This window comes from Hyaena hyaena, unplaced genomic scaffold (genome assembly GCF_003009895.1).
Source record: "Hyaena hyaena isolate Hyena2069 unplaced genomic scaffold, ASM300989v1 scaffold_466, whole genome shotgun sequence".
NCBI lineage: Eukaryota > Metazoa > Chordata > Mammalia > Carnivora > Hyaenidae > Hyaena > Hyaena hyaena.
Window position 1 is genome coordinate 197,148 of NW_024081099.1, and position 24,901 is coordinate 222,048.

At 35.6% G+C, this 24,901-nt stretch overlaps 1 protein-coding gene across 2 annotated transcripts in view; it reads right to left on the bottom strand.

Annotated features, from left to right (window-relative positions):
- The window catches only part of PRSS12 (serine protease 12), a 74,459-nt gene that overhangs the window by 14,379 nt on the left and 35,179 nt on the right, over window positions 1-24,901 (bottom strand). For both annotated transcript variants that reach the window (XM_039253820.1, XM_039253819.1), the window contains 5 exons: window positions 21,268-21,464; window positions 15,992-16,133; window positions 7,406-7,611; window positions 3,040-3,118; window positions 2,219-2,341 (listed from right to left, as the gene is read on the bottom strand). In XM_039253820.1, the coding sequence (XP_039109751.1) occupies window positions 2,219-2,341; window positions 3,040-3,118; window positions 7,406-7,611; window positions 15,992-16,133; window positions 21,268-21,464 (747 nt within the window). The remainder of the gene's footprint in view (window positions 1-2,218; window positions 2,342-3,039; window positions 3,119-7,405; window positions 7,612-15,991; window positions 16,134-21,267; window positions 21,465-24,901) is intronic.

Below are 24,901 nucleotides of genomic sequence, written 5' to 3' on the forward strand. Positions count from 1 at the left end.
AGAGTTGAACTCTCAAACTCAGTTATTATCCCAGAAATGACAAAGGCTATGTAAAATATAAATATGTATGTCCTCTGAACACTTTACAAATGGAAGATTACTCCATAAATATCTATCAAATAGATAAGAGGAAATGAACAGAGATCCTAGACACAAAGATATATGAGAACTCGACATACAACATAATTGACAATTTTGAAATCATTGGGTAAAGAATGTTTATAACTAACTAAGATTTAAATTAAAAAAAGAAGAAAAAGAAAAAATAAATCTCCATTATCAGATTAAAAAATATTTAAAATTTTTTTTAAAACAATGTAATGTTCAATAAAAAGTTCTGGTAAATTATCTATGAAAGTATATAATGAAGCTCTTTTTTCATACTATACATATAAAAATAAACAGTAAACAGATTAAAAACTTAAACATGAAGAACAAAATTATAAATTTTCTTAATGAAGAATTAAGATAATATCTTCATTATTTGGGGCTAGGAAAGGATATTTTAAATAAAATATAAAAACTTTTATCAAACTTAAAAAATTGACACATTTGAACATTAAAATTAAAACATCTTCTTAAGAGAAAGATCTTAAGCAAGTAACAGGACACAACCCCAGATTGAGAAAAGGTATTTGTAACACATAACAACAGATGCTCTGTACACAGAACAAAATTTTTAAATCTGTTACAAAAAGACAATCCAATAGAAAAATTAGCAAAAAATATAAACAAAGAATTCATGAAAGAGGAAGCCACTAATCAGGGAAATGGAACTAAAAAGAAATCCAAAAAGTCTAAGATTGGCAAAAATTAAAAATGTTCATAGATAGTATCAAGTTGAAGTAGAGATTTGAGGAAATGAACTTGCCCACTGCCATGATATAAATGGATGCAACTGCTTTAGAAAATAAATTAATAGTGCTGAGTGAAACTGAATTGTGCCCATACTCTAGCAGAATGCTCCCACATATATGTACTCAATGAGACATACAATGGATGTCTATTACAGCATTGTTTTTCCATTGTGAAAGAATGGAAATCAGCTAATTATCCATTAGTAGGAGAATAAATAAACTGTGACTTAGCCTTATAGTAGAAGTTAAAATTCACATGGCGGTTAAAGTGAACAAAATCTATATGGATAAATTGTAAATATATAGTGAAGACTTGTGTCACATATGGAAAAATATAAAATAGGGGCACCTGGGTGGCTCAGTTGGTTAAGCGTCCGACTTCAGCACAGGTCATGATCTCACGATTCGTGGGTTCGAGCCCCGCATCGGGCTCTGTGCTGACAGCTAGCTCAGAGCCTGGAGCCTGCTTCAGATTCTGTGTCTCCCTCTCTCTCTGACCCTCCCCTATTCATGCTGTCTCTCTCTCTCCCAGAAATAATAAAACATTAAACAAAATTTAAAAAAAAGAAATTTTCAATGACATGTTATACATTTTATATAAGACTTTTTATTATGACCATTTTCAAATACACAAAATTATAGAATGAAACTCCTGTATCACCTTGCTTCCTTAATTACCAATATTTTCCCAAGGATTGGTATACATTTTTAAGTCCCAGAATCCATTAGCCAGGCCCGCGAAAGAACACATGACCAGAACAAAGGAGAGCCAAGTCCTAGTGCAGACGCTGCCACCATGAGCAGTGTGACTCTGGCACACCAACTTTCTCCCCTCTCAACTGGGAAGACTTCAGATTGGACTGATAAAGTGTTTGGGAGATGAGGAAATAATCAGGATGCAACCTGGACTTTCTAGAAGGTACAAATAGAGAAATCTAAAAGACACAAAACACTAAGACCCAACCCAATGGATCAAAAACCAATGAAAACTGCACTCCCTACTCTTAGCATTCATAACTGGATAATCTGAGATCTCTTCTTGGTCTACTGGGATATGATTTCACCCTCAGATAAGTTCTTGAGGGAAGTGCTAACAGAGCTGCCTCCCCTCCCAAAATGCATCTTCTCTTCCCCCCAAATATAGAGTTTGCTTTAACACCGGGGTAGGAAGTAGCTTCCTGAGGGCTCTCTTTGCTCCTTCCGTTACCTCCCCTGCTTCCACGGTGCCATTGGCACAGGTAAAGAAGATCAGTAGCCCGGCTCTGTCACCCCAAGTTTCTGGTAGGCTATGGAGCAGGAAGGGATTGGAAGAACTGTCAAATAAGAGCCCAAAGGACTTATTTAGAAAGGTGGACACGTACCTCTTGAAGCAGTGAGCTGCCGTAAGGACCCAGCAGCTACTCAACAGCGTGGCCCCACAAAGGAGCCTGCCATCTCCATGGGACGACTTAAGCCGGAGGGACACTTGCCAAGGCCAACCACCCCTAAGAAGAAAGTAAGCCACATAAGTCCATATAAGTGAAAAGCAAAGAAAAGCATCCATTAAGAAAGTGACTGGAAGGATTGCTGGTGGGAGGAGAGCAGCCTAGAAGGGACCCTGGAGGTAAGGTCTCTTCCTACTTTGAAAACAGTGCCCCCAAAACCCGGGGCAGACCATGCTGAAGATCTGCTTATGGACATTTGTATGCATCCCACCCACCTCTGACACTCGTGGAAACAAATCCAGTCATCTCTATATTTCATTGCTTGAAGCGTACTTTCTCTCCTCACTACCTCACCTAAGTAGCCTGAAGAAGTATTTCATAAGCAAAGTACTGGATTTCTATCAGTAAATACAACAAATAAAAAAATTAGATTAAAAAGAGTCCAGTCCAAAACAAATACATTCTAAATTAAATGAATCTTGTAGTTACATATTTTTTTCAGACCTCCTGTTAGTGAGTTTTGACCACATAATTTGTCAGCAACATATCTATTTTATAAATCAGGGGGTAGTGATCTAAGAATATGGTCTATATAAAGTAAATGTAGGTCAAAAAAATGTGTAATCTGGATTTAATTTAGGGAATTAAGTAAGTAAAATAAATCCCGTATATCATAGTAGAAAACCCACCAATTTGTAACATTGTAGGTGCATAAATAGTTCTGTAATATGAAAAATGTCCTGTGAAGGGCCTTTTACCTTAAAGAATTTTTCCCACCAATGATCCGCTTCTGCCGACGGTGCAGTAATCTCAAACCACAAACAGATGAGAGGGATTCTGAAGCAGACATAGGTTATTAATCAGACTGTCATATTGCTGATAGTGGTGTAAAGGCACAAGTGACACAGTCTCCTGACGTTTCCTTCTCTATTTTAAAATGTCTTTTCTCCTCAAAGTATAGGATGCCTTCTCTTATAATAAAAATTAAAAGTCGGGGCACCTGGGTGGCTCAGTCAGTTAAGTGACCGACCTCAGCTCAGGTCATGATCTCATGGTTCGTGGGCTCAAGCCCCACATTGGGCTCTGTGCTGACAGCTCAGAGCCTGGACCTGCTTCGGATTCTGTGTCTCCTTCTCTCTCTCTACCCTTCCCCTGCTCGTTCTCTCTCTCTCTCAAAATAAACATTAAAAAGATTTTTTTTAATGAAAAGTCTTCTCATTTAGCCAAGGCAACAAGAATTCACAAGTAGATGAGGAATTTGATAAATGAGGTTTCCCACATCCGGCTGTGACCCTGTCCAGCATATCATCCCACAGGTGCCTACAACTCCCTCTCAGCTGCTTAAAGAGACTGTTTCGGAGTGCAGCAACATTAAACAGGGGAAGTGCAAAGGCAGTACAGGTGTAAACTTGCTTTTCACATACAACACTCTTTCAGGCTATGTATACAAACTGTAACTCAGATGAACAAAGCATATTTCCAGAATGGGACTCTGATCTACATTTACACATATATTTATGCTTATAGCATATTATATATGGAAAGACTTTACTAAACAATCTAAATGGCATTCTAGGAAATACAGTCAAACTTCCCAAGATAACAGACACTCACAAGAGCATAAAAAAGAAATAAGAACTAAAATATATGAAAAGGTGGTATACATAGTAAATAAAAGTAAATAAAATAAAGTATAGCTATTTTAAAAATAATTTTAGGAGGGGAATCCCTATAGGGGCATTTTGTTTCTCTGGGTAAGTACATGTGTATAAAGTATAGATAGACAATGTTTTTCTATCTGCGTAAGAAGAGAAGGCTGGGAATTGTGCCAAGAGCATGAAAATCTAGTCCACACTCATATTCTCCCATAATAACCAGGTGGAAGTGAGCTCAGTAGGGGATCAGCCCTAGTTATTTCTTCATGGAGAAAGAAGTTCAACAATGTGTACCAAGATCATTAATTTGCCAAATGATCTCAGAGGCAAGCTGTCAAACTTTAATTCTCATCTCTTAGGATATGAGTCCTCTAGATGACAAAGCAAATTATAAGATATTAGAAAAACATAAGTTTCAAATAATTCTCCAAGTCAGGTCAATGTATATAAGGCCAAGATAAAGAATGATGTAATACTGAGCAAGCAAAACTGAAAGTTTACATCATTCTGGGGCAAAGTACCAGATTGAGAAAATGTAAAATCTATTAAGCCATAAAATACACTGTTACAAAAAATATATTTTAAGCAAAATTATGTTAATTTATCAAAGGAATCCATCAGATGACCAATAACAAATGCCTTGAGTTTCAGTCCCCTTATAGAAGTCACTAGGTCTTGAGCCTCAATACAAAATCAATAGGTTAACAAACCAAATTATGTAATCCAGCTGGTTTAAGAAGAAATATTTTTTTAAGCTTATTTATTTATTTGGAATGGAGAGAGTGTGCAGGCAGGGCAGAGAGAGAGAATCCCAAGCAGGCTCTGCACTGTGAAACCTGATGTGGGCTTGATCTCATGAACTGTGAGATCATGACCTGAACCGAAATCAATTATCAGACTCTTAACTGACTGAGCCACCCAGTGCCCATAAGATGAAATCTTTTTATCTGAGGTATATTAGCACTGGAACCATTCAAAGGTATCCAAATGAGTGTTGTTACAACTCTAGGAAGTTATAAAAACAAATGTATAATTAATAAATAAATAAATATGGTATTTCATATTTTATAGTAGGTTTACATGGGAATACAGTACAAACATCTTACAATCATTGAATTTTTATGTTTTTCTACCACTTAACAAATTTAACATAATCTAAAGAATTAATACACTCAAGTTTTAGCTGTAGTTTAAATTACTGAAGGGAATTTAATAAGTTATAATTAATACTTATAGACAAGTATACTATTTAATAATATTAAATATCTGACTTAGCAAGCCACTTATGTGTGTCCATGTATGTGTATAAAAAAACAAAGCACAAAATGCTGTAAGTACTCTTCACACTCAAAAGCTCATCAGACAGCGAAGAATCATATTGACAACATCCAGTTTATTTTTGCATTGTCTTTAGCAATGAATAGATGTTAGAGAAAGAGAATGCTTAAATATAAACAAACCTACTTTTCAGAAAATCCAATGTATCAAAACTCTGAGCTTTCAATACACATAAAGAGATGATTGTTCTATTCATAAAATGTAACCGTAGTTTTCTACAAAATTGCTACTTCTTTATTCATTTAAAGCAGTATTTGTTTTGATAGTTTCCTGTCTCACCTTCAGGTCCTTTATCCATTTTGAGTTTATTTTTGTGCATGGTGTAAGAAGTGAGACAGGAAACTATCAACACCCTAGAGGAGAAAGCAGGAAACAACCTCCTTGACCTCCACCGCAGCAACTTCTTACTGGACACATCCCCCAAAGCAAGGGAATCAAGAGCAAAAATAAATGATTGGGACCTCATCAAGATTAAAGGCTTCTGCACAGCCAAGGAAACAACCCAGAAAATTAATAGGCAACCAACGGAATGGGAAAAGATAGTTGCAAATGACATATCAGATAAAGGGTTAATATCCAGAATCTATAAGGAACTCACCAAACTACACGCCCGAAAAACAAACAACCCAGTGAAGAAATGGGCAGAAGACATGAACAGACACTTCTCCAAAGAGGACATCCAGATGGCCAACAGACACATGAAACGATGCTCAGCATCCCTCCTCATCAGGGAAATACAAATCAAAACCACACTGAGATACCACCTCACGCCAGTCAGAGTGGCTAAAATGAGCAAATCAGAGAACTCTAGATGCTGGCGAGGATGTGGAGAAACGGGCACCCTCCTACACTGTTGGTGGGAATGTAAACTGGTACAGCCCCTCTGGAAAACAGTGTGGAGGTTCCTCAGGAAACTAACAATAGAACTCCCCTATGACCCAGCAATAGCACTGCTAGGAATTTACCCAAGGGATACAGAAATGCTGAGGCATAGGAGCACATGTACCCCAATGTTCATAGCAGCACTCTCCACAATAGCTAAAACATGGAAAGAGCCTAAGTGTCCATCAACAGATGAATGGATCAAGAAGATGTGGTTTATCTATACCATGGAATACTACATGGCAATGAGAAAGCATGAAATCTGGCCATGTGTAGCAACATGGATGGACCTTGAGGGTGTTATGCTGAGCGAAATAAGTCAGGCAGAGAAGGACTAATATCATATGTTTGCACGTATAGGAGGATTAGGAGGAACTTGATGGAGGAACAAGGAGGAGAAGAAGGGCAGAAATGGTGGGGGAAAGGGAGAGAGGCAAACCATGAGAGACTCTTGAATGCTGACAAAAACTGAGGACTGATGGATGGGGGGGGAGGGGGGATGGGCATGGAGGAGGACACTTGTGATGAGCACTGAGTGTTATGTGGAAACTAATTTGACAATAAACTAGTTGTAAAAAAAAATAATAATAATAAAATAAAATAAATTAAAAAATAAAATTTTAAAAAAAGAAACAAAAAAAAAATAAAGCAGTATTTGTTTCATAAAAGTTACACTCAGCTTTCAAGGACCTTTCTATTTAAGTATAAAACATCTATTACTATGTTATACTGAAAGATTCTCATTTCCCTTATATTTTTAAATTTCAGAGAATAAAATCTACGAAAGATCATTTTCTTCTTGCAATCACTTTTAAAAGTATCTCTGTTGTTTAAAATATTAGTAAGAGTGGAAGAAGTTCCTTTCTATGCCGTATCTTTAAATTTTCATTTCTGGCCTTCTCTTTACGAAGTAAATATCAATTCTAAATCTTCAAGGATACTGACAAGTTTGATAGTTTTATTACATCCAGAGAAGGACTGGTACAGAAATGGCTGAGGATGTGGAAAGGGCACAATGCCAGAGATTCTAAACTCCTGTACATCCACTCTTGCCCCTGAGCTCTACTCTCTCTGTAAGCCTCATGGAGTCAAGTTTGTCAGGAACCGCTGCCTCTAACTACAAGTGCCAGGAACCAGGGTTTATATATATAATCTTATGAAGAGGCTTTTTGTTATCAAAGTACTGTGTATCCTAATGAAGTGAAGAGTGCTCTTTGACTTGTACAGCAGGCCCTGGAAAATGACTTACCTTTATGACTGTTACCTGTTGCCTTCTTGCCAAAATAATCACAAATAACTCCTGCATCTTCACTGTGGCGGCAGTTATGTCTTCCAATATCTTGTTTGATACAGTCAGCTAGGGAACGCTCATTGCCTGTGCACTTCACATTGTCCACGTGGATGGGCCCTTTCCCCTCCCCAAAGTAAGCCATGGTTCTTGCTCTGGCAGGGCCCCTAGAAACAGAGCATTCTTGAGGATGTGGAGAACCCGTCAACCGTACATTTTAACAAATCACAAAACATACTCTCATTCAATTAACTTTTGTATATTAAACAGCATCTATGTACGCTAAAAAAAAACCCCACATTTATTTCATGACTATCAAAAACATGCTTAAAAGAGGTAATAATTCTACCTTCTTTGTTTTGCTAGTCCAGTTTCTTTACTGTATCAGGTGCCTCTAATTTAACTTCTGCTAAGAAAGTCACGTTTAATAGCATGTAAAAAATTCATGGTAGTCTTCAACTCTAGGTTTTGTTTTTGTTTTTAATTTCAAATTATTTTTTTAATTTTTTAAAAATAGTTTATTTTTGAGAGAGAGAGACAGTATACAAGCAGACAAGGGGTAGAGAGAGAGGGATACACAGAATCTGAAGGAGGCTCCAGGTTCTGAGCTGTCAGCACAGAGCCTGATGTAGGGTTTGAACTAATGAACCGTGAGATCATGACCTGAGTCAAAGTTGGATGCTTAACTGACTGAGCCACCCAGGCGCCCCTAATTTCAACTTCTTAAGATTTTTTATTCATTTTATTTTGTTTTGAGAGAGAGAAAGAGAGAGAGAGAGGATCTTAAGCAGAGAATCTCTACATGCTCAGTGTGGAGCCCCACTTGGGGTTCAATCCCATGACCCTATGAGATAATGGCCTGAGCAGAAATCAAGAGTAGGACTCTTAACAAACTGAGCCACTCAGGCACCCCTTTATTTTATTTTTTATTAGGGGAAGAGGATCTAAAGGAGAGGGTGAGAAAGAATCTTAAGCAGGCTCTAACACCCAGTCCAGATCCCAAAGAGGCGCTTGATCTTACAACTATAAGATCATTTTCTTTTTTTAATAATAAAGTTTATTTATTTATTTTTAGAGAGAGAGATTAATTGAGTGCATGCACATGAGCAGGGGAGGGACAGAGAGAGAGGGGAGAGAGAGAATCCCAAGCAGGCTCCATGCTGTTAGCAGAGAGCCTGACCCAGGCTCAATCTTGCATAAAATGTGAGATCGTGACCTAAGCTGAAACTAAGAGTTGAGTAACCCAGGTGCCCCTTAAACTCTAGTTTCAGCAGGAAAAAAATCATCTCAAAATTTTCTTAAAGAGCACAACAGTGTTTTTAAAATTGGTTAAAATTGCCAAGAAAATTATGAGGCTAAATAATAACCTAGGGAGCTAAACATTTTAAAGACTACACTAAAAGTAAAAAAGTCTAATTTTTAGAAGAGAAAAAGAAATCAAGAATCACAAACAGAAGGAACACTTACTTTGGTATGTTACTTTTTTGTTGTTTGTTCTTAATTACACAGTACTTTTTAAATATTGAAATACAACAGCTTAAAGTGAAATATTTCAAACTAATATCACATTCAAAACTTAATTCCTGATAAATGAATGGCAAAAACATGAAAGGCAAAGTTTTATTTTGAATTATCCTTACAACTTCAAGTTAGGGAAAGATTTATTAAACAAGACATAGATGGTATACTTTAAAGGACTAATAAATTCAATAAAAAATAAGAATGCTACTTTACTAAAACCACCCTAAGGAAAGTTAAAAGATAAATTAAAAGGTTGATACATATACAAACATATTTTTTGGTGAATCTACCCAATAGAGACAATTCTCATACAAAATATAAAGGTTTCTCAAAATTCATTTAAAAATAATTTTAAAAACCTACCAACTCAAGAGAAAAACAGGCAAAAGACAGGTTTTAAATCAAAAGAAACTGGCTCATTAAAAATGACAATTTGGCCCCGATTTCTGACATCAACATATATTCTACTTAGCAAGGATAAAATTACTATACTTTCCTTATAGTTAGTTATACAGGAAACTTACCAAAGTTGACTGATAGAAATTACCTGAGAAATTCATTTGAATGACCCTCTTCAGCAATGAGACCTGGCCTCAAATGCTGTGGCTGGCAACACATTCACTCCAAAACTGATACAGGGCATCTGGGTGGCTGAGTTGGTTAAGCACCTGATTCTTGACTTCAGCTCAGGTCGTGATCTCATGGTTGTGAGATTGGGTCCCATGTCAGGCTCAGTGCAGGGTGTAAAGCCTGCTTGGGATTCTCTCTCTCCCCTTCTCTCTAGCCCTCCTCTGCTCTCTCAAAATAAACAACCAAATTAAAAAAGAAAGAAAAAGTAAAAAACTGATACAGCTACTAGTAACTGCTACTTGACATAAGTTGCAAATAAAAATAAGATTTAACCCATTATAAATTTTTACAGTTGTGGAATATCCCTTCGCCCAGATGATTCTTACAGTATTCTTAGAGTAAATCTTTTTTACTATAAAACTCATTTAATAATTATGGAAGTAATAAATACTGTATCAAATTTACAAATAAAAGTTTAAAAAAATCCCAACAACACACTGTTAGCATTTAGGTACATTCTCTTCCTGTATACATTTATGGGAAAAAAACTAACTATAATTTTTAATGTTTAAAAAAATTCATTGTACACATTAGTGTAATGGATCTCAAACTTCAGAGTACTTAAAAGACCACTTGGGCTGATTCTGGTGAATCACCCACCAGTGGCACTTAGAAATCTATTTTTTCATAAGCCCTAGGTGATTCCTATTCAGGGAGTTCTACATCGAACTTTAAACATAGAAAAATTAGTTTATCTCCCTGAGGCTGCACATTTATTTTTAAAATTCAAGACTTTTTATAATTATATACACAAGCACTCTCTCTCTCTTTAAATTTTTTTTTAATGTTTTATTTATTTCTGAGAGAGGGAGACAGTGTGAGCATGGGAGGGTCAGAGAGAGAGACACAGAATCTGAAACAGGCTCCAAGCTCTGAGCTAGCTATCAGCACAGAGCCCGATGCGGGGCTCAAACCCACGAATCGTGAGATCATGACCTGAGCTGAAGTTGGACGCCCAACTGACTGAGCCACTAAGGCATCCTTCTCTCTCTCTCTCTCTTAAACAGAAGTCTTTGTGGACAGCTTAGATTTCTCCCCAGAAGTAGTATTTTTGTTCAACAGGAATAAACATTTTTTATGGTTCTGGATATATATTGCTGAATACAGGGAAAGTCTTTGGGAAGCAAGTTATTCATTTGAAATATGTATAATTAAAATGTGATTATTCAAAGAAAAGATTTTCTTTTTTTTTATTTTGTGTATCATAGTTCTGATCTATCTAGAATTTATTTTTGCTTAGTGGTAGTAAGGGATCTAGTTTTATTTTTGTCCCTAAGCTCATTGTCCCAAAATCTTTTCCTGCTGATTTGAAAGCTTTAAAAAAATTTTTTTTAATGTTAATATATTTTTGAGAGATAGACAGAGCATGAGTGAGGAGAAGGACAGAGAGAGAAGGAGGCACAGAATCCAAAACAGGCTCCAGGCTCTGCACTGTCAGCAAAGAGTCCGATGCAGGGTTTGGACTCATGAACCATGAGATCATGACCTGAGCCGAAGTTGGATGCTAATCTGACTAAGCCACCCAGGTGCCCCTTATGTATTTTTTAAATAGATGACAGACAGTATCAAGTCACTATTATTCTGATATTCCACTGGATTATAATTAGGAGTGATAGAACTATTCTATTTTTAAATGTCATACACAAATATGCCAGAAATTAAATCCTTTGGAGCTATTTAATTATAAGGTAAATAGTAGATCTACTTAATTTTAGGTCTCTACTAACTGTCTAGGGACACAATATTTTTTTTTAAATTTTTTATAGTTTATTTATTTTTGAGACAGAGAGACAGAGCACGAGTGGGGGAGGAGTAGAGAGAGAGAGGGAGACACAGAATCTGAAACAGGCTCCAGGCTCTGAGCTGTCAGCACAGAGCCCGACGCGGGGTTCGAACCCACGAACCGTGAGATCATGACCTGAGCCGAAGTCAGACACTTAACCTACTGAGCCAACCAGGCGCCCCTAGGGACACACTATTTTGCAAATTCTTTTAAGGGGTACTAAGATAAATATCCAGTACAAGAATAATGTCATCTTGAGAACATATGCTAATGGATTCACACAAAGTTCAAATAGAATGGAATGTCTATCATAGCTATTTAGTCTATCTTAACGAGTGTAACTGATAGCAGCACGTTCTCTCTGAGCCCTCTAAAAATAATATGCTCATTTGCTTGACTTTGTCAGACATTACGTAACATGTAATACATAATTAAATAATGCCTGTTATTTTCTGTTCACTTTAAGTACATCTACATTTGTTACCATTCATGTTTCCTGGTTTTTATTACCTCATTTTTGTTTCTCCCATTGTGGAAATACTTTCTAATGCTCTTTGGATTCTCGGTATTTCCAAAGATAAAGCCTCACATATAATATAGTTGGCTGGGGAACAGATCTCTGAAACTCCTATTAATAAGACCCAAGCCTTTTGACAACTTAAAAGTCTTCTGGATTGATTTCTACAAACAAATGCCTTACTAAAGAATTTTTAACAATTCCAAGTAGACCTGGGGGGGAAAATATACTCTAGTCACATACTTGTTTACAATTATATATATATCTGTTCTTATATGAAATCCATTTCCCCTCAGTGGAAAATTATAAAAACATTCAAGTGTGTTTATTTATTTTTTAATTTTTAATGTTTATTTATTTTTGAGAAACAGAGAGAGACAGAGAATGAGTGGGGGTAGGAGCAGAGAGAGAGGGAGACAGAGAATTGAAGCAGGCTCCAGGCTCTGAGCTGTCAGCACAGAGCACGACGTGGGACTCGAACCCACGAACCGTGAGATCCTGACCTGAACTGAAGTGGGACACTTAATCGACTGAGCCACCCAGGCGCTGCTCAAGTATGTTTAGATTGATCAAATATTCAAATGATTCTCATTTAAATATTATTTGATGGCAAATTATACTCTGTGCACTAGAAGATGATTATTTAATTTGTTATAACATTAAATTACTGACTTATTTATTAAGAGACTTTAAAGAAACAATTACACAGTAAGACCTTCTTTCAACACTTTTCTTGATAATTCTTACATAAATATTATTGAAAATTGCTAACAACTTTGTTCACTTAATCTATATTATTTCTTACCTAAGTTCACCATTTAAGTTAAATGCAAAGGGGCACCAGGATGGCTCAGTCAGTTAAGCGTCCAACTCTTGATTTCAGCTCAGGTCATGATCTGTAAAGTCACTGTAAAGTCATGAGATCAAGCCCTGCATCAGGCTCTAAGCTGACAATGCGAAGCCTGCTTGGGATTCTCTCTCTCTCTCTCTCTTTCTCTGTCACTCGTTTCTGCTCTCTCTCTCTCAAAATAAATAAACTTCAAGTTAAATGTAAAATGGACTAACTGATAAGTTAAAAGCAATGAAAAATGTAGAAAGAATTTAAAGTGAAAATGCATTGATGGATATGCTTATGAACGTCTCCTCTCATTAAACTTGACTTGGACATACAATTCAAGGATCAAATTTGATCTTTCCCTTCCTATTTCCAAAGATAACACTAGGTTTCCTGGATTATTCTAATGAAAAATAAAAGTTGGCCAACTAACCAGTCTCAAACAGCAATATTCAGTAAAACCTTGGATTGCAAGTAACTTATCCTGCAAATGTTCCCCAAGATGAGCTAATATTTCTAATAAATTTTAACTTGATAAATGAGCGATGTTTTGCAACATGAGAAGTATGGGACACCAAATGTCACATGATTATGACTGAGCCAATGGTTCCTCTCTCTCTTTCTCTCTACAGGGTGGGTGATCATCTCCCATGCTCGTATGCTTGGTCTCAGGCTAGTGTTTGGCAGAAATCAGTGATTTTTCAGAACATTGGAAGGTGCTCACAACTGGCACTAGTATATTTTTTGTCACTTCAAAGCACCTATGGACAGTCCTTTCCTTTTCCATACATGAGTAAGCTTCGGAATGCTTTGCTTCATTCTAGGTCATTGGACAGGTTCCTTGTTAAAGTTGCATGAAAAGAAAAAAAATTCCATTGAGCCAATAGATAGCAGTTAGTGATAGTGAAAGTCATCCTACACAATAATCCTCTCTCTTTTCTCCTTCACACCAGCCACAAAGGTTTTCAAAGGTAAGTGCAGGTTAATTTGTTTATTTTTCTTTACATTTTATAGTTTCTTAATTATTTTGTATTATATTACAGTATTGTAATCATTTTTATATGAGTATTTTTGGATTGTGGAACAAATCATCTGAGTTTCTATTATTTCTTATGGGGAAATACACTCTGATACACAAGTGTTTGGATTACAAGCATGTTTCCGGAACAAATTATGCTCACAAACCAAGGTTTTACTGTATTTTAATGGCTGATTTTGGATAAATTCACTGTGAATTCAATGTAAGAAAAATATTTTTTTTTCAAATAAAAGAAGGAGTGTTAGAAATGTAGTTAGCAAAGGAAACAAATCATTGACAAAGTTCACCGAGGCATCTAACGTGAACTGTCCCTAACTTCCTTCTACTCTCTCATATATGGAAAGCTGAAAATCTGTGTTATATACCAATTTGAACACTGAAAATCTAGATCACAAATAATGGTCCCATTTACCATAAGACAATTGGAATTGCAACTAGGTCCAAAACTAAGTAGTAAATTGAAGTTTCTGGGTAACCAAAAAACACTTTGAATTAAAAATTTAGAAAAAGCATTTGAATTTTTATTAAATTAGAAATACTTTTAGAAATAAAAATGTATTCTGCATAGGAATAACCAGTTAAATTTATCAATATTTAAGATATGTATACTTGTATAGTTAAAGATCCAAACCAATATTAGTAATCTATTATGAGCTCATCAATTCAATTTCAATATTCATTTCAATTTCATATCCTCTGAACTGTAACATGCTACATATATTTGTAGCTGCCAAATCAATACTCATAGTGCTTTCACAGTCATTTGCAGACAGGCACAAAGTCTCAAAAAATGTGCATTGCCCAGCTGAGGGATCACAAGAAGATAATCTGCCTATTTATTGCAGCTTTCAAACTGAAACAACTGTCCTTTTCCCAGTCTACTTAGCGACATGTTTATTGCACTATAACTCATGCTTCAGTGAAACCTGTATATTCTCCATTAGGCACATCACAATCACAGCCTTCCTGCTTTTAGGAATGCTAGATAGTACTTCAGCACTGAGTACGGGGCATTTTCAACAGTGAAATGATTAACCAAAAAAGCATAAAAATGCAAAAAAAGGTAGTAACAGACCACAAAATTCTCAATTGTTTGCAAGATTGAGAGCTAAAATGAGAAGGCAGAGTACTGCCTTATTCAACCTTAACTCTAGAAGAAATGGTTCAGCATTAGCTAATGCGGTGTTTACTGTGATTTTAGAGAGTGGAACTACTGTGAATAAGGAGAGCCAACTACAATTTCAATAACTCTAGAGTCTCTTAAAAGGCTACAATATTGAAACTTAAATCATAGAGAAAAGGCTAACACTTCTGCCTGACACAAGCAGTATTATGAATAGTTGAGTTACTAGACTATTTGCTATTAGAGATAAAAGCTACATTTTTAAATTTTTTTTTTTTTTTTTGAGAGAGAGACAGTGTGAGCAGGAGAGGGACAGAGAGAGAGGGAGACACAGAATCCGAAGACAGGCTCCAGGCTCTGAGCTGTCAGCACAGAGCCCAACGCGGGGCTTGAACTCACAAACCGCGAGGTCATGACCTGAGCCGAAGTCAGACGCTTAACCAACTGAGCCACCCAGGCGCCCCACTACTTTTATTTTTTTTAAGTAAGCTCCAAGCCCAGGGCGCCTGGTGGCCCAGTTGGTTGAAAGTCCAACTCTTGATTTCAGCTTAAGTCATGATCCCATGGTCATGGGGTTGAGTCCTACATCAGGCTCTGCACTGAGTGTGGAGCCTGCTTAAGACTCCTTCTCTCTCTCCTCTCTCTCTCTCTCTCTATCTCCCTCTGCCTCTCTGCCTCTCTTCTCTGTTCACACACTCTATAAAATAAAATAAAAATGAAATAAAATGTAAAATATAATGTAAATTATATTTATATAATTCTAAAAAATAAAAAAATAAAGTAAGCTCTAAGCCCAACATGGGACTTGAACTCAGAACCTTAGGATCAGGAGTTGCATGCTCTATAGACTGAGCCTGCTAGGCACTTCAAAAGCTATGTTCCTTATGTGACAGTGTATATGGCTTGTAGGTAAACAGAAAACTTTAGATAGACTCTACTTAGTATCTCTTCACAATTCTGAATGAAGTCAGCACACTGCCAGTATTTTCAATAGATTCATAGACATTTAATTTTAGGTAGGAAATAACTCATTAGAACAAACCTGAATAGTCAGAAATGTTCATCAAGTAACCATCCCAAACAATAAGGTTTTTCTTACTTGTAGCCTAGCTGACGACAGATCACAGTTGCATCCTTATCAGTCCACCCATCATCACAAATTGTTCCCCACTGGCCATTGATGAAAACCTCCACTCGTCCTTCTTTCTTATTTTCTCCATCCATCAGTCTGATAGGAAAACCTAAGTCATGATTCAAAAGTATTAGAAAAGTCAAAACAGCAAACTGATTTCAAAGTATGAGAGACTTTATATAACACAAATCATTTTTTTAATTAACTCTAAAATCAGTGGAGTAATACAAGAGAATGAATGAGAGAGAAGAAATATTAATAAAAAACTGTATCCACTTTTGCAATATCTTTTGAAGTCTTGGGGTCAGAGTACTCACTTGCTCAACTATGAATTCCCAGCACTTGGAACAGTGCCATAGAGGACAGGCTGTAGCTGTTTGTAGAATGAATGAATGAATGAATGAATGATTAGCACTGTAAATTGTGAATCGTTTTATTACCACTAACTTCTTTTTTTTTTAAATTTAGATTCAAGTTAGTTAACATATAGTGTAGTATTGGTTTAAGGAGTAGAATTTAGTGATTTATCACTTACACATTAACACCCAGTGTTCATCACAAGTGCCCTCCTTAATGCCCATCACCCATTTAGCCGTGCCCCTGCCCACCTGTCCTCCAGTAACAGTCAGTTTGCTCTCTATCATTAAGAGTCTCTTATTATTACCACTACCTTCTAAATAGTAAAATATATTTCCTTAGAGTTTTTTTTGTTGCATGTCTGGTCATTTATCCTTGAACACAGCTAGAAATTTGTACTCCAAAGCTGAAATATTTAAGAAGGTATAAATATATATGCCCTTGGCATGCATGGGTAACCTGAATGTGTGGGGAGAAAAAAAGAAAGGCAGCTAACAAGAACAATTTTCACCTTAGCCTTCCCATTTACTATTGCTTTCAAAGGAAGGGCTTAAATCATAAAACTTACTAAGATAACTAAAATTGAAGGGAAATGTTATGTCAGCATGGTGAATATACTTAACAATACCGTATTTCATATTTGAAAGTTGCTGAGAGTAGATCTTAATTCTCAACACAGGAACATTTTTTTTTGTAACAATGTAAGGTGACAGGTGTTAATTAGACTTCTGGCGATCATTTCACAAATGTATGCAAATATCGAATCATTATGTTTTCTGCCTGACACTAATATAATATGCCCATTATGCCTCAAATTTTTTAAAAAAATGCTGCAGCTAGAAAATAAAAATAATAAAAATTTAAAATAAGTAAAGTAATTCCATTTTTTTTAAAGTTGAGAAACTGACCTCTGGCAAACTGAGGTTTATCTAAGTTATGTAAATGAAGTGATTTAAAGAATTTCATACATCTCTATCGACACCCATACATATGGTGCTATTTAATTGAAAGTGCCCTCACTGCACCTTGCAGACTGTTATGGGTTGAACTGTGAAGTCATCATGGTGGGCCCTAATCCAGCATGACTGATGTCCTTATAAAAAGGGCAGATTTGGACAGTCAGATACACAGAGGGGAGACTCTGTGAGGAGGCACAGGGAGAAGGCGGCCATCTGTAAGACAAGGAGAGTGACCTGGAACACAGTCTTCCCTCTTAGCCCTGGGAAGAAACCAATCCTGATGACACCTTGATTTTGGACCCCAGAAATGTGAGACAACAAACACATACCTGTTGTTTAAGCCATCCACTGTGTGGTACTTTGTTACAGCAGCCCAAGCAACCCAATACACTTTAGATTACCTAGTTACTAGAAGGGTCTCCAGCTTCAGGGCCCCAAAGATTTACTGGGAAGGATTTAGGGAATACCATAAAGCATGTGGAAATGATCAAAACTTAAGAGGTGAAGAAAGCAGCTAATGAACAAAATATCATTTCTCTCTCAAACAACATACAACATTGCTAGATTGGCATTTGTTTACTGATGGAAAATACTGTTGGCAAGATGGACATATCCTACTTTGATTCTTCTGATTCATTTTTACTTCACTATCCTTTGTCACCCCCAAAATTCTTGGCTCTTTAGTTTCTGTCCCCATCATTACTCACTTCATGGGATGGGCATCATAGTAGAATTTATTTGGCATCAACAAATGTTTATGGAGTGCCTACCCTATGCACGGCTTATGTTGGGGTTTTAGCCATGTCACAAAACAGTATATTTGAAACATTACATTTCTTATTAAAGCATCTGAAAGTTTGGAGTTTTTTGTAAAAGGAATAAGGTAGAAAAGTGATTCTCAAAGAAAAAAAATCCAAAAAGGTGAAGTTTTTTTCTTAAAGTTCTTAATTTTTACATTTTGGGATGTTAGGTCCAAAATTAAGAAAACAACGGCACATGGAATTAATTTCCACCTTCCATTCTAGTTATTTTATGGGCAGTTTTTCATATACCATAAAAATAAAAATGATAAAGTGTTTTTAAAGCCTCAGTTGCATGCTTTCTATAAACCATGCATGCAATATTTCTGAACCTAGCTTTAGCCCTCATTTTACAAAGGCATTGGATTTTCAACACATAAAGGGAAAACTGGATGACAAAAGCCATTCTGTCAATACCACCTTACTATTTAAGTTCTTTTTGTTATGGTAGCAATAATATACATGTTTTATTTCTAAAAATCTTAAGTATAAAATGCTTGGGAAAACTAAATAGTCCTGAGGGTATATGGTATCTTTAATTACATATAATTTAATTATATACCTCAAACTTGGACTTCTACATGTTTTATTTTAATTTTCCTGTAACATTGATTTAATACATTATTTTTAGAAAATAGTATTTTTACTAGAAAATAAAATTTAGCTCAAGTTAAAAGTCAAAGTTTTATACTGCAAAATTGGATAAGAGACCAGCTCACTGTGGATGAAATCTCTCTAGGATAGAATACTCTGAAATATAAAAATTGGTGCAATACTGGGGCATCTGGTTAGCTAAGTCAGAAGAGTCTTGATTTGGGGATCATGAGTTCAAGTTCCACATTGGCTGTAGAGATTACTTAAATAAAACTTAAAAAAATAATCAGTGCAATATTAAAATGAGAAATCCACATATTTAGCATTCCACAGATTTCTCCCAATTCACGTATTAACTACATTTTTATTAGAATGTCTTTTATTGAATTAGAATATTGCTTTTTAGCATTCCATCTGCCATACACCCAAATATAAAAAGTGTCTACTGAATAAGTATTAATTTTGAAGACACTTCATTAATTTTGAAGACACTCATTCATTAGAGTTAAGTTCCATAAGTTACCCTTTAAATACTTGAAAACAGTAATAGTTCAACAGCTCATTATTACAGTGTCCAAGCAGTAAAAACTCCCAATTGTTTTTAAAATGCTGTTTTGTATATCACTAAACTTCAATTTTAAATATGCAGTCCTTTTTGATAAGTGGGAAAGTAATGATCTCTTTGGATGGATAAATGGTAATATGATTCTATTCCAAAAGTATATTTAGCTCAGACATAATGTTCTTCAGACAAATTAATAATTAATAGATGTATTACTGAAATTAAGACTCAAGACATTTATAATAATGATCACATATTTTATTAATAATTATCATCCTCAGCTTTTTAAATTTTTAAAAATTATATCTAGAATCTTAGAAATAAAGATCTTCAGGGGAACTGAAGAGATTGGTTGCCTAACCATATGCATGTATGTAACCACACAAGCCTTCAGATAACTCAGATTAGGATATTTTGTGTAGTATTTACAGCAGTTCATCCCCTGGAATACTAATGATTAATGTGCCTGAATAGATCACTCCATGATCCAAATACCTGCTATCTAGGTATTAGGGTATCCATTTCTAGCAAACAGTTCTTTTTTTTTTTTAATTAAAAAAACACTTTTAATGTTAATTTTTGAGAGGGGGAGAGGGAGGGAGAGGCAGAGAGAGGAAGACACGGAATCCAAAACAGGCTCCGCGCTGTCAGCACAGAGCCTGAACCCACAAACCCTGAGATCATGACCTAAGCTGAAGTCAGACATTCAACTGACTGAGTCACCCAGGCACCCCTTTAGCAAATAGGTTCTATCACCCCAACCACATATAATCTTCCATCACATAATCCTGGGAGGATTACAATCCTCCAGAAGAAGAAAGGGGCAAGAGGAGAGAACAAATGAAAAGTATAGTTGGAAGTATGGCCTGTAAGGAATAGAGTAAAATTTATTTTTACTTGATATAATGCTCAATTAGTGCAGTGAATCACCATGTTCTCACAGTTTAGAGTACAATGAGGAATCAACTATGTGCTTTGACAAACTGAAATGTACAATACAGTTAAAGCTGTGGGACCAACAAGTTTTGTTATTTTATAATGTGAAGATCTAAGTTTCATAGTCTCAAAACAGAAAGATACAAAAGGGGTCAATTAAACTCTGAGGTGAAAAGTAAAGACCATTTGGGATTATTTTAGTATCTATTCACCAAAAATTATGTGTTTAGATATATAATTGAGCCATGGTAGTATCTTGATAAGTCTTTTTAATATCTCCCTCTGTCTTATCCATTCATATTTATTCTGCTGTCCTCAAAAGATGTTAAGATGTTAAGAACAGTCAGATGTTAAGTCTGCCAAGGACATGTACTTGCTCTCTGTTCACAAAAGGATCTTTATCCATAAATATTTCTAGACTATTAGATGAGCTACTTACCTTTTAACCAACCACAAGTCTAGAGAAATTTGGAACTGAGGAACAGTAAAAGATACTGATGGGTTTCAGGTAACAGGTTATCTTAAAAAGATGGATAGGCTATTTACTCCAATGAAATCCAGATAGGAACCCACTGAGAAATTTAAAAGATCTAAGTTAGGACACAGCAATGAATGGCTGGTAACCAATGACTGACAAGGCCTTGGGACTAAAGAAGAAATAAATCATAAGAGAGAGAACCACTGTTTTGTTCTGATTTTTTTAAATCCTGTCCCCAACTTTTCATTAGAATTCAAGGTGAATGAGAATCAGAATAGGGGACCAATGAATGGCGGATGGGCATTATAGCTTCTTTATTCAATCTTTCAGATACATGTGACTATAAAGAGTTTTAGTGAGAAACTTAAGTTCCTAGACAAAGAACAATAACTTTAGGAGTAAATTTTTGGTGGAGAGACTCAAAAGTTGATTTAGAGCATTATAGAAAACTGACTTAAAAAAGCCAAAGCTGAGAAATGCTTCATATGCCAGACCCGTGGATAGAGGTGCGTGGGCTATTGAATTATGGACACTCAAAAGCTGTGGCCAATCCTCACCCAGTGATGGTCTTTGTCCATTGCCACCAGGGTAACAGGTGATACCAACATCTTCCCGATGGCTGCAGTCATGCTTTCCCCACTGTCTCCGGGAACACTGAGCGAAACTCGTTTCCTTTCCAGAGCAGCTGACATCATCCAACCATATGGGCCCTGTGCTTTCTTCAAAGTGGTTTGCAGAGGCTTGTTTGCCATATCTGTGGCAATAAAATAAACATTGTGCATGGAACTGCTGTCTTTTGTATCAAGGAACCACAAAACATAAAAACAACCTAATTAAGGATCACGACTCTGGAGGATAAGTATTTGTTCTTTCTCCTATCTTTTTTTTTTTTTTTAATTTTTTAACATTTATTTATTTTTGAGAGACAGAGTATGAGCAGGGGAGGGACAGAGACAGAGGGAGTCACAGAATTCAAAGCAGGCTCCAGGCTCTGAGCTGTCAGCATAGAGCCTGATGCGGAGCTCGAACCCACGAAGGGTGAGATCATGACCTGAGCTGAAGTTGGCCGCTTAACCAACTGAGCCACCCAGGTGCCCCAGTTCTTTCTCCTATCTTAAGGACACAGTTCTTAGAGCAGTGTTCACTCCAGCACACATTTTTTTTTTCAGCACACATTTTGATCATCTGAACAATTTTTGATTGATTCAACAGGTAACTAATGGATAATTAATACCTTTCTCCCATTAATCCTTCTGTTTTGGCTATAATTTAACTCACCAGAGAGAATGCAAAACAAGAGATAAACCTCCAATTTCTGACAATGGAAATAATACCATGAACCATAAAACTAGAAGAGTTGTCTTGTCTCAGCCCTGAAGAGCCACCTGAGCTCATCTGATTTCATCAGCTTCTCTAGGCCTCTTTCGTATCATCCATTCCAAAATAAAACTGTATATTAGTTCAGTGATTTCTCAAGCACTACACCCAATCCATCATGAGACTTGCTTGGATTTTGGCTCATAAAAATCAGAATAATGGTAACATTCTTAGCTTTTCATGAGGTTACATAAATCTGATTTTTAAAATTTTTAGAGGGGCGCCTGGGTGACTTAGTCGGTTAAGTGTCCGACTTTCGCTTAGGTCATGATCTCGCAGTTCATGGGTTCAAGCCCCGCGTCGGGCTCTGTGCTGACTGCCAGCTCAGAGCCTGGAGCCTGTTTCAGTCTGTGACTCCCTCTCTCTCTGACCCTCCCCTGCTCACGCTGTCTCTCTCTCTCCTAGAAATAAATAAAAAAAACATTAAAAAAAAAAAAATTTTTAAAAAAATAGAAATAAATAAAACATTTACAAAAATATTTTTTAATAAAATAAAATAAAATTTTTAGAAATTACATTTGTTCCAGTTGACCAATTGACATTATTTGTAATAATGCACTACAAAAAATTATAATAAATACAAACATTATAAATAGGAAAACTCTGCAAAATAAAAAAATCGGTAACTAAGTCAGTCTGTACTTTCATTCATCCTTCCAATTTTGTTTTCTTTGTTCTGTAAAATCCAAATCTCCAAAAATCACTGAGCTAAAAACTATTTAAGGTATCTTTCAGTTCTAAGAGTCTATATAATTAAACTCTTACTCTTAAAATTTTATGTCAATCACTTCCTTCACTGAATGCTTTTATTATTTCTGTACAAAGCATACAAAGAGATCTTTCTGTCATGAATTTTCCCATTTTCCTTTGTACATATTTAATACATTTATCTAAGAAGATGAACATTTTAATAGATTAAAATAGAGTAACTTTTAATTAATTATTCTAATTTCCCCTATTTTGTTGACTAACCAAGTCTGAGCCAGAAAAAAAATTATCCTAAATCTCATATTGCTACCACTTTCAACTTCTACATTCCCATAATGTATCATTCTGATTACTGTCTGTCCATATCAACCATGTAACAGATAACAAGAGGTCATTTTACTTTGGGATTTTATTTGTGCAAAGAAACTCAGAGTTAATCCCTTCCTTATTCTAAAATGGCATTCCATTTTTTGGGGCGCCTGGGTGGCTTAGTCGGTTGAGCGTCCGACTTTCGCTTGGGTCGTGATCTCACGGTTGGTGGGTTTGAGCCCCGCATCGGGCTCTGTGCTGACTGCCAGCTCAGAGCCTGGAGACTGTTTCACTCTGTGACTCCCTCTCTCTCTGACCCTCCCCTGCTCACGCTGTCTCTCTCTCTCTCCTAGAAATTAAAACATTAAAAAAAAAATTATAAAATGGCATTCCGTTTTAGAAATTCTCCTGTAAACCAAAAAGTAAATGTGATACATGCCTATTCAACCTTTTAACATAATCTTTTAGAACTTTTAACAAATATTAGTGAGAATACTTGAGAACCATTAAGTTCTGATAACTCTGTATAAGAAAACTTGAATATATTTGTAAAACAAAATTAGTAAAATAGAAAATCTAAGTCTCACTTTGTTTTTATTAATAAAGAAAAATATGAAAATAGTAACTATGAAAATGAATCTTTCTAAATCTGTGAAAATGGAATGCAGTTCTCAGATCTAACATTCACTTAAAGATGAAATAGTATTTTATTAAATAATTCTTACAAATTAAACATTAATATGTATTTGGCTGTTATGCCATACCCCTCAACCCAAAATTTATAACTGCACTGTCCATGAAAATTCAAAATATTGGGCAATACTATGTATTTATATCTTCATGATATCATTAGTTATAACAGGAAAAAATAAACTAACCTAAATATTAAGTAAATTATGACATGAATATTCAATGGACATAATGTTATCAATAAACATCATGACTATAGTAACATAAAGGTAAGAAATGTGGATAGAAAAAGCATGTACTTACTATTAGAGCTGTTACAAAATTATAAATACAAATTATAATAATAATGGTTTAAGAATGGAAAAATTAGGGGTAGTTTTTAATTTTTATTTTGCAAACTCTAATATTTTATATTACTTTTACAAATTTAAAAAATATGTTTAAACATGATCATATTTAGCTTGGATAAAAGTGTATTTTTAAGGTTTAATGAGTATTTGCAATTAGCTCTGTCTCAAGTATGAAATAATTTTGCCAATTTTTTCAAGCCTGAGACAATTAATTCAAGTATGACCCAGAAAGATGAAAAACAAGAATCGGCATTCATAGGCTTCATTCAAATATTAGCTAAAAGACATCATTTGCAGTTAGTTCAACCAACTGAAGTCTTTACTCTGGAATGCATTATGTGTGTGACATGAAATATATTGCCCAAAGTGTGATACTAGCTTTAAAGAGAGCAAGGTCAAGGGTGAGTTCTAAAGGTCATCTCATGACAAGAAGGCCGTTTTTCTCAAATAAAAGTGACAATTGTCATCACATTTAAGAAAGGGGAAAATGTAATACCAAAGAATTTGACACTGGACTTGCCTGCAATTTTAGACACAATGATGTCAGAACTAAGAACATCTAACAGCAGTGATATGTCAGAAGAAAGTTGAGCATTCAAAGCATACGGTCTTATTTGAATGGACACAAAGAAAACCTAAAAGTCACCCATGGCTCCAATCAATTACTCAAGAACAGGGGTGGTAACATGAAAGGTAATGAGACAAAAACAAGACATGGTTATTTGTCATCAAAGAAAATGTTATTTGTTTTATTGTT